This window comes from Frankliniella occidentalis, unplaced genomic scaffold, assembly GCF_000697945.3.
Source record: "Frankliniella occidentalis isolate FOCC.00 unplaced genomic scaffold, Focc_3.1 Scaffold506, whole genome shotgun sequence".
Lineage (NCBI taxonomy): Eukaryota > Metazoa > Arthropoda > Insecta > Thysanoptera > Thripidae > Frankliniella > Frankliniella occidentalis.
Window position 1 is genome coordinate 42,423 of NW_026267623.1, and position 11,001 is coordinate 53,423.

The following is an 11,001-nucleotide window of genomic DNA, read 5'->3' on the forward strand; positions in this document are numbered from 1 at the left end:
CTGCCCACACAACCATCCCATGAGCCAAAACCAGCAAATTCTGCTCATGGCAAGGCCTTAGAGGCCTCTTTACAACCATCCCATGAGCCAAAACCAGGAAATTCTGCTAATGGCAAGGCCTCTTCACGTGGAAAGGGTAAGTATTATGTCACAAGGAAATATTATCGCACATGCCATTTTCTGATTGTTGGTTTTAGAACGTTGTGTTATATACTTTCTTGTAGTGAGATGTGCCAGTAGTAAACTTGGGGCCTGTTGGGCAAAATTACCAGTGGTGGATCCAGTGTGTGAGCTTACACTGTGCCGCCCTTTGCGGAGAGCACTCAGTCCCAGATTCCCTGCTCCCAGCGTCTGGCTCCGTCTCTCTGACAGCTAGAGAGGATAGCTTAAGCTGACAGTATGTGGGGCAACAAGCACAAGCTCGACTACAGTGATGAACAAATCAAGGAAAAGATTCGAAACCTGAAGAGAAAGTTTAGTGAATGTAAGCGCGGTGTTGAACCTGGTGAGAGCTGGGAATATTTTTCTGCAATGTCATTTATCAATGACAGTCCTCTGCCACCTGAAGGTATGTGAAAAAATAAAATAAACCAAGTAATGCTTTGTAATGGGAAAAAAAAGTTTACTTTATGATTTGAATGTGGTTGAAGGTTTTGATGAATCGCCGTGTGAAGTGGAAAATGCTAGAGAAGCAGCATTCGAGTTTTTGGAAACCTTATGGTTGGTATTTTGGTTATGACATTAAGGTGACACAGGACTGAAACTGGAAAAGTCCGTCAAAAAGCAGCTATTTTGAGTTTTAAATCAAAATGCGAATTAAATCAAGAAAAAGCTCTCTATTTCATTCTAACTTGGTTTATTGCGGTTCTTTTAAGGTATAATAAGTCTTTATTTAAACGTAACTGTGGTCGCGACACGTTTTTCCGAAAATAGGGTAAGGTGCCCTAATGTGGCCACTGTCCATTGATGGCCACTTTTCTCGATTTCCAGAAAATCTGGTCACTTTACAATCTTGGCCTTAAAGTTGTGTTCTAGTAAGGTCCCTACTTGGGCATAATAAGCCAAAGTACTTCATATTGTTGTCTACATTACAAGAAAAAGGGGTGGCCATCATAGGGCATTTTACCCTATTCGGTTTTACCCTAATTTACGCTGATTTGGCCGTTTTACGGCAATCTAAACCGCCGATCGGTCGATCGATCGACCGACCGATCCACCGATCCGCCTCTCTTAAAGAGATAGCCCTCTGCTGTCGCTTTGGCCCGGTGGTGCGTGTGGTAGTGTGTGGTGCGTGGTGTGTGGTGTGTGGTGTGTGGTGTGTGGTGTCCTGGTGTCTAGTCGAATGGGGCCGTACTGTTACTGTTCGCTGCAACGCCGCAACTTTAAATCTTTAGTTCGTTCGAAACGTAAACGAAAAGATCAAAATGGAACCGTTATATACGTCGCCAGTGCACAAAAACCGTGCCACATCAGAACGCCGGAGGCGTCGGCTTTTAAGCCTTTGCTGTGCAGTGCCTCAACCTAAACGCCGGTCTAGAAATTACAGTTCGAGGATAAGTGCAAGAAGTCAAGCAATATCCAGTTGGTGCTGGGATGAGGAATCAGGGCAACACATGCTACCTGAATGCCGCATTACAGGTACTTCAGAGGACACATTTTCTTCAGTTTTATAAATTTCCATTTCTTGATTGTTGGTATCATATTCCTTTGTACTTCTACCCAGCTGAAAATCCCGCCGGAAATTTGTCACTTTCCGGTGGAAATTCGCGATTTTCTACGGGTTTTTCCATTTTCCCGCCGGAAATGACGATCCCTCGGAAATTCTCGACGTTACCTGGATAATATTCGTTTTCCTCGGAATTTTTTTTAATCCCATGGAAAATTCTAGTTGCCCTCGGAATCACTTTCCGCGGATATTCACTTTCCGGGGATTCGTAATGTTACACGGAACACATGTTCCAAGGAGATTGCTTCCATGGAGGAAACGCATTCCACTGAGTGGTGGCAATTTCCACGCAACGTCATGGAAATTCCGTGGAAATGCAGGAAATTCCTTGGAAACCCCATCCTTGTACGCAAAGCACTGGTGGGGGGAAACCATCTCAACTTCCATGGAAATTCATAACTTCACTGTTTCAAATGCACATGCTTGGAGAAAAGAATCATCGCTTTCTCATATCAAACTAGACTATTGAACTAATCAAAAAAGTAAATGAGGGAAATGAGTTAAAAATTGGGAAATTAGGAAGTTGGGATAAAAAACCGAGACTGTTGCTTTAAAGGTTATGTGATTACGTTATTAGAAACGAGTCCTCGTAATTAGATCTGTCGTCGTTCCAGATTATTTTTTTCCTACAGAATGTCTAACTTTTACTTACATAGTCGGAACATAGTGCACATGCCAAAGATCGACCTTTCTTTACGTCTGGCCCCCCGAACCAGATGATTTTACTAGCGAAACAAAGACTGTCACTTCGCCTGAGCTAGTGGTGGCGGTGAGCCGACCTACCTAACCTGTAACAGAGCCCTGCCCTCCCGCTCGTTGCTGCTGCCGCTGGCCGACGCGCGCAACTCGTGGAATGAAGTTTCGTTACATTCGTTTGTATATTCTTGTGAGGACTGCCCATGAGGATTGAGGATATCGATGGTTTCTTTGATATCGTCGGCATTAATCTACCCAGTAAGTAAAAGTCGGAGCACGGTTTTGAAAAGCAGAATAAACAGATTTTCGCAGAGACCCGTAGCACTTAACCTCAAACATAACCTTAGCATGCTACCGCGGTACGGTATTTTACTTCAAAATTATTGATTCTTTATGTTCTTTGGTCTTTGGTCGAATGTAAGCTACCAATAATGTGCTGTGTTCATTGATCTGGATCTCCGTGCAATCACAAGCAAAAAAATAATCATGCGTCGCCAAAACCTAAGTGCGATATGCTATTTCCATGGAAGAAATTTCCAGGGACCACTACCGATGCCATATTATTTCCATGGAATCCATTTCCATCGAACAATGCTTTCACGTGGAATTACTGTTCCAGGGAAAATTTTACATGGATGTAACCAAATTACTCAAGGGATTTGAACTCCATGGAATAATTTCCGGCGGAATTTTCAGCTGGGTAGGCTCTATTTTGTGTCCCGAGCTTTGTTTCTTGGCTGCTGGAGGATCGTGAGAAGCACGGAAAGGACTGCCCAGAAAAGAAAACCAACCGATGTTTGGCATGTTCTGTGGCAGAAACCCTCCACAAATCTCATGGTACCTCTATGGTTGTTCCTGCTCGGATCTACAACCAGCTCCCGAGTTAAGATCCTTCCCCATACTATAGTATGTCAATTGACTCTCTAACTATAAAATAGTGAAGTGACTTCTTTTATACAGTAGTTTTAATCTATCAATTTATCCTGGACTCCTTATTCTATTATTTTCCTTTGTTTAAAATTTGTTTCAATTTTTTAAAATGAATAATAACCAGTTAAATTTATAATTTCCGTGATTGACCAGTTTCTGAAACGAGGCCGCCAAGAAGACTCTCATGAATTTATGCGCCAATTATTGACAAAACTAGAAGAAGAGTTTTGCGAGAGATTTAAGAGTTCCATGTATGTATCATGTATGTGACAACACATTTCTGCTGTCACCTGCAGTATCTTCTAGTATAGCTGCTTTTTGATTCGATCAGTGGAATTATTGTTTCTATTTCAGGAGAAATTAAGGAAACTCCCGTACAACTCCTATTAATTTGATCTTTGGTGGCTACATTCTTCAAGAAGGTGAGCATATAGCAGTTTTTATGATGGAATTTTCCCACATACAGTAGCCTTTATAAAATTGTCCTGATTTTCCTTCTTTGCAGTGACATGTCTCAAATGCAAGGGCAAATCAACTCAGTCACAATATTTCTCAGACCTTGTGGTAGATTTGGAGACTAGTGTCAAGGAGTCAGTTTGGAGCTACTTCAAACCAATAACTGTTGCAGGGTATGCTTGTAGTCGATGCAAAACACATCAAGAGGCCACAAAAAGAATGCTGCTACTGAAACCACCCAATGTGCTGTGCATTCAGTTGAAGAGGTGACCAAATTGAGACCCTGCTACACATGTCAACACATTTTACAAATATTTGTAATTGCAACTTTTTTTTTTTTGAACGGTTTTATCATCAGGGATTAAAACTTGATTCCAGTTGCAAAGTTTCAACAATCATGAGTATGGGTAATTTGTACAACCGTGTCTAATGCACTACCATTTATAGTGTGTATTCGTCACCCTAGAGTGCTCCTTTTGTGTTATTTTAGGTAGAGATTTTAACTACAAGTTCCTAGCTTTGGTGGAGCATCATGGACCTCGACCTAACTGTGGCCATTACAGCACAACTGCTGCTAAGCTAATGGCTCAGTGTTCCGCTTTGATGGTGAAGAGGTCCTGTCATACCATTCTTGTGCTTTAAAAAACCAAATCAAGTTCAATAGTACAGTCATACTCTAGCATGTTATTGCCAATTATCTGTTTCAGGTCTCAGCAGTGATAGAAAGTTTGCTTCAAGAAGCTCGACCTTATTATTTATTGCTGAGCTTAACTTGAAATTAAACTTTAACTTTAAATGCTCAGCTCTGTCAGGAAGCGCAAGGGGAGATCGCCCGGAAGATGGCGTGAAGTGAGGCGCCTGGCGTGAGACGTGGGATGTGAGGTGGACAGGCAGGCCAACCAAAATCGTGAAAACATTTTAATTTTAGCGCGCCGCAGGCCAAGGTAGACGCACATTTAGCTCAGCTTCACACGGTTTTAACGTCCGTCTACCTTGTTTTATGAGAAGATGAATTAATTTATTCGTTTAAGAGAGAGAAGAAGGCGGGAATCAGGACTTGGTGTAACTGGTGTAGCACCATTGCGCCACTCTGGTGCTGCACCATTCAATGGTGCAACCCCTCTGCACCATTTGGTGCACGTTTGGCTGCCTACCCCTCAGGCGCTGGTGCTGGCGCTGTCGCTGGCACCTCGTGTCAGCGGTACCGCGCCACGGTGCGCGTCACCACTCTAGGTGTACGTTTGGTTGCCTACCTTACCGGCGCAACTTTCGCCGGAGGGGTAGGGGGGAGGATGCTGTGGGGTGGCTGGTGCTGCTGCAGCCGCTGCGGCTGCTGCAGCGGCCGTTACAGAGAGGTCGACTCAGGTCATACACACACACACACATCCTCCCTCCATGTGAGCATGAAAATGAAAATGTCAGGAGTGGGATTCGAACCCACGCCCCGCAGAGCAACGCGGGACCAGAGCTTAAATCTGGCACCTTAGACCACTCGGCCAATCACGGTCTGCTGTTAACGTGGACGTGCTCCGTAAGTTACCTCTGACATGACAACCCACTTCCACACCGCTGGATTTACCGTTCTTGGACCTCATCGGACCATGTTGGACTGCATTAGAATGTATTGGACAGTTAATTGGACCATTTATTTGACTTTTTTGGACCACATTGTCATTCCAATTAGTTGCCTAATGTAGTCCAACGTGGTCCAATAAACAGTCCAACGTGGTCCAACAAACGATCCAACGCAGTCCAATGCTGTCCAACGTGGTCCAACGTTCTTCAAAAAGCGGTCCGAGGCAGTCCAACGTGTGCGTAGTCCAAATTGAGCGTGGGAGTGGGACCTTTAAGAAAAAAGCCCTGGTGGTAGCATCACCGCACCTCCCTTTTCTTTTAGTGGTTATTTGTTGATAGGCACGATCCCAACTCTCATGCCAGTTCTCTGCCTGTGCATGTCCAAGCGCGATGCTTGGAGCGCATGAGACTTCCTTTGGACACGTTGGACGATATGAAAATCCTTTAGTTTTAATTTTCCGTGGTGGGTATGGAAGTGTAGTTCAGTGTTGTTGAAATGATGTTCAACCAATCCGCTCCAAATTAATTTATTTTTCCCGTGATTACATATTTAGCTTTCTTATACTACATAGGGCTAACAACGTTTGCAGAAAGTTCAGCACATGGGGACATCTCGCTGCAACACATCCGACAGTATTGTCGCAGTTTTGCGCAGTTGACTTTGCCAATTCCATCGCAGCTGCTGAAGGCTTCACTCTCCTTCGTTTCCTCGGGTCTGAAATCAAACATCATAAATATTGACAGTAAACACGGGTAAAAAGATGAAGATGTACACAATCATACTATCATTACTACACATCTTTTAGAAACTGACATTTACCTGTTTTAATTGGCGTAGGCTCCGGTGCCGTTGGCACTTCGACGACCGTGTCTGGACACAAAATATATATACTGTGTTAGATAAGCCCTTCTCCATATGGTCACGTCACACATGATAAATGCGTACTTACTAGATAAAGCATAATTGGCTGTAATGGCCGCCGGGTCGACATTCCAAGCCAACAATTGGGCAAACTCTTCATTCGTGAGGGTTGTTGCTGAGCTCACGCCGGGATCCGATAAACCTGGGCAGTTTGAGGCCATTCTGAGCTGCAGACAGTCTTCGATTCACACGTTTGTCATGACACGATGAGAACATCTGACTAAAGTTTTCAGCTATCTTGTAGCTTATATACCACATTTTTTTTTTTTGCTGACTCTTTCTTAATTTAAACCAGTTCAACCCCGTCTTTTTTTCTTTTATATTAAATCCCACGTCATCACTTTTTTCAGTCTGGTTTTTTATACACTGATGTTGCTTTGATATTCACCCTAAATTCTTGCCGTATTCGTACACCACATTAAAACGTTGTTATTATTCAATAAATTTGGATCTATCCCTCTATGTAACAGCAGCAAAGGCTACTGCGGCTGCTGCAGCGGCTGCTGCAGCTGCTGCTGCAGTGGCTGCTGCAGTAGCTGCAACAGCGGCTGCAACAGCAGCTGCAACAGCGGCTGCAACAGTGGCTGCAACAGCGGCTGCAACAGTGGCTGCAACAGCGGCTGCAACAGCGGCTGCAACAGCGGCTGCAACAGCGGCTGCAACAGCGGCTGCAACAGCGGCTGCAACGTCGCGTCACCACCCCTTCCATATTGCCCGTATTGGACCAAGTTGGACCAAGTTGAACCACTTTGGACTGCGTTGTATCGTTTGTTGGACCACGTTGGAGTGCATTGGACCACTTTGGACTGCGTTGGACCACGTTGAACTACATTGGACTACTAATTGGATTGACAATCAATGTGGCCCAAAATGGTCCAATTAACTGTCCAGTACAGCCCAATGCAGTCCAACATGGTCCGATGAGGTCCAAGAATGGTTAATCGATCAGTGTGGAAGTGGGTTGTCATGTCAGCGGTAACTTACGATGCAGTGCACACTGTCAGCGGAGCTGCGGTGACGTCCCCACTCGCATACCCCCGGTAGAGGCACCCGAATTCCTGCAATATTTGTAAAAATGTATTTATTGTATTGCTAAACTTCCAACTTGCATTTGGCAAACTCTGGCTGCATCAGTAACACCAAAATCTGAAATGATGGGTCTTGGGTTTCAGGTTTCTTTGGAGGACCACCTTTTACACTTTCACTACTACAGACACCGCCGCGCTGCAATCAAGATCATATCGGTGCCCTGGGTTTAAATAAGGTTACGTTTTATGGCAAGATATATCGTTTTATTTATCTGTTTACAACATCTTATCTACAAAAGCTACGCGATTCAGCAAGGCAGTTTAGTACGGCGGGGAAGAATGGTTCCTCAACATGTTCGATTAAGTAAAGCTTCTTTTCCCTCCAGGGTACGTTTTCGTTTGTCAAAATTTCAAGTTGGTCTGTAAACACGTCCATTATGTTCAGATAGAACTTTGGAAGACGGAAGTAGCTTCGTCGTATATTTAAACATATTTCGTTTAGGAAACAAATAAGACCCTTCGATGCATGTTCGATTACAGCCGCCCTTAAATAACTTTCTGGTGCGCGAAGTATACGAATCTTTTCCTTGTAAGCTTTAACATGATCATTCAGAATACGTATCGAGCGATCCATGTCATCTTCGTTGTCGGTACCTTCACCATCGCTATCCTCACTATCGCTAGTATTTCCACCATCTGTGTCCATCGTATCATCCGAGTCCTCTTCTGACTCGTCTATCCCATCTGCATCCACCACATCATCACCTATCTTTTCGCCATTTCTCATTATCTGATGATAACCCTCACTACTGTCCTCATCTTGCTGATCACTTTCCTCGTCACTGCTTGCCTCCGCCCACTCCTCCCACAGAACGTCAGTTTCTTCATCACTTGTGTCTGTGTCCCAATCTTCTTCATCTTCACTTTCTGTGTCCCAATCTTCTTCAATTTCCGAGTCATGAAAGCTGTACTCATTATGTCTCCCGGACTGTTTACCGCATTTATCTGTAACTTCAATTACACCTTCATAAGCCACATTGTGGTTGTGCGGTACTTCTAGACGCCCATTTAAAGTTGTTGTAACAGCTGTAGCGGAACAACTCTTCACGAAACATTTCCAATATCTTCTATTGTTTCTATGTAAACGGTGGTAAAATGTTTGTCCGTCCAGTAGAAGTTTCTCACCTCCCTTTTGCAGTCGTACAACTTCAGCCGACATAATTGGCACAGTAACAATGAAAGGTGATGCGACGATCTTCACTCGTCCACTGCCAGTGCTAGACTGACCAAAAGTAATGGTATCAAACAGGGGCCCAATGAGACCTAACGCGTTGCGTCAAACACCCCAAGCACCTGCGTCAGTGACTGTAACAGCGGCTGTTCCAGCAACAGCGGCAGTGGTAGCCGCGTGTAAGCGCGCGCATGGGGGGGGGGCTGCACTGCACGACCTGGTCGCTAGATGCTGACCATGCATGCTCGCGGCAGAGACTATTCACGACAACCACCCGATGCATCAATCTCGAAACCGTTTAAGATATTCAGCATGAGTCAGGGTGGCCGAGTGGTCTAAGGCGCCAGATTTAAGCTCTGGTCCCGCGTTGCTCTGCGGGGCGTGGGTTCGAATCCCACTCCTGACATTTTCATTTTCATGCTCACATGGAGGGAGGATGTGTGTGTGTGTATGACCTGAGTCGACCTCTCTGTAACGGCCGCTGCAGCAGCCGCAGCGGCTGCAGCAGCACCAGCCACCCCACAGCATCCTCCCCCCTACCCCTCCGGCGAAAGTTGCGCCGGTAAGGTAGGCAACCAAACGTACACCTAGAGTGGTGACACGCGCACCGTGGCGCGGTACCGCTGACACGAGGTGCCAGCGCCAGCACCAGCGCCTGAGGGGTAGGCAGCCAAACGTGCACCAAATGGTGCAGAGGGGTTGCACCATTGAATGGTGCTACACCAGTTACACCAAGTCCTGATTCCCGCCTTCTTCTCTCTCTGTTTATTTCTTTAATTCCTGCCATTTGTGGCTATCATATCACCACTACCAAACAAAACAAGTGAAAAATTCAACAAGCGGTTGTGCGTACTGTGATATGACTCATTCATTTACTATTTATAACTGTTGTTGTTTGTTTGAAAATAAATTCTTTGTTGATTTGATGAATTTTGTTTAAAAATACTCTTGTGTTCGTTTTATTCCGAACGTTTCACAGTCCCATTACCAATTTGGAAGCATATGTACACATTCAAAATACCCACGCTTAACCGGGAGGGATTTTCATGCGCGAAGTTTTGTATTCTGATGTTAGCTACATGGGCGTTAAAGTGAGAGAGACAGAAAATAACGTCAGCGCCTCCTAGCGGGAGTCGGGTGCGGTTGGTCTGGCAGCCGGCGGAGACGCACCGCAGTCCGCATTAGATCTCGCAATGCAGTCTGCAACGCCGCCCGCAAGAATAAGCGCCCAGGTGAAAAGCGTGATCGTGAGCCAGTGTCAGCTGCCGACCAAGGCCCAGTCATCTGGGGCACCAGGAGGACGAAAGCCACCTCGCCTACCCGGGAAGAACGTTCCCAAGGACAGCCAGGGTGTCAAGGCGTAGAAGTGCCGCCGGTGCGGCAACTTAACCCAACGCCCACCACGACCAAGCGAGGGCCCTCTCTGCTATGCTTGCTTCCGGCGCCTACAATCGACGGAAGAAGCGCGAAATAGCCGGATGAGCACAGCGGGTTGCCTACCCGAAGTACCCGTAAGGCGCCATGTTAATTTTAACCCCTTGTAAATTTTTCCTAAGGGCAAAAATTTTTGTTCCTTCGGGCGAAAACCTTTATTTAGGTCCCAACTACCGATGTGCCGAAGGGCATCGCATTACTCCGATTTGCAGGGTACAGCCTATTTCTCTGACGTACACCGGGCACTATAAGCAAATCTGAAGCCCCAGCCTCAGGTGCGATGCTCGCACCCAATGACAATGTGACGACATAGCCATCCGCACGGCCCTTGCTCTGAACCTCACTACTGATGTCCGTGCATACCTCCGCATCATCAACCGGATGGCGCAGGACATCAAGAATCAGGATGCAACTATCCAGAGCCTGCGAAATGACCTAGACGAGCAGTACAGGCTGCATCACAGCTACCCTGCGGTCAGCACTGCAGCAGAACGACTGTCTGTGAAAGACGCTCTATGCAACGACCCTCCAATGGGAACTGGTGGTGAGGAGGCAACAGGCAGTGGTCCAACCATGGGCCCCCTCTTCGCCAGCTTTGACCAACTATTCCGAGACAATCCTCAGGCAACTGAGAATGAACTTCTGGAAATAAGTCACGTTAAAGAATGACTTGTTTCATAAACTCGTTTTCATAATTTCCTTTACACAATTTAGTTTTATCAGACTTGTGACAACCCTGTAACCCCTTGTTTGAACACGAAGTTGCTCTCATACTCCTTTTGTCAACAGCACGTCGGAAGAATCTTTGCACTGAAGAGGAAATGATGCAGAGTACGGACAGACTGTGTTTGGAAGTTCTACAAGCATTGTCTGCAGAAGATGGGGATGGCTGGATACCAATAAGGGTGATGGCAGGACGGCTTCAAGGTTTACTGACACAGCGTGATTATAAACTCTTGAAGCTGTTGAAATCTATGGTGCAGTCCATAGCAAGGCTACTCAA

The 11,001-nt window shown here is 45.7% G+C and overlaps 1 protein-coding gene and 1 non-coding gene across 2 annotated transcripts; both read left to right on the forward strand.

Annotated features, from left to right (window-relative positions):
• Positions 1-399: 399 nt before the first annotated feature.
• On the forward strand, positions 400-4,584 carry LOC127751469 (ubiquitin carboxyl-terminal hydrolase 36-like). Its single transcript, XM_052275100.1, has 7 exons — positions 400-568; positions 651-724; positions 3,506-3,614; positions 3,858-4,074; positions 4,187-4,215; positions 4,299-4,414; positions 4,516-4,584. The coding sequence occupies exons 1-7, from the start codon at positions 400-402 to the stop codon at positions 4,582-4,584; spliced, it is 783 nt and encodes a 260-aa protein (XP_052131060.1).
• Positions 4,585-8,880: 4,296 nt separating this feature from the next.
• Trnal-uaa (transfer RNA leucine (anticodon UAA)) lies at positions 8,881-8,970 on the forward strand. The gene has a single exon. It is a non-coding gene; the product is annotated as a tRNA-Leu (tRNA).
• The last annotated feature ends 2,031 nt before the right edge of the window (positions 8,971-11,001 follow it).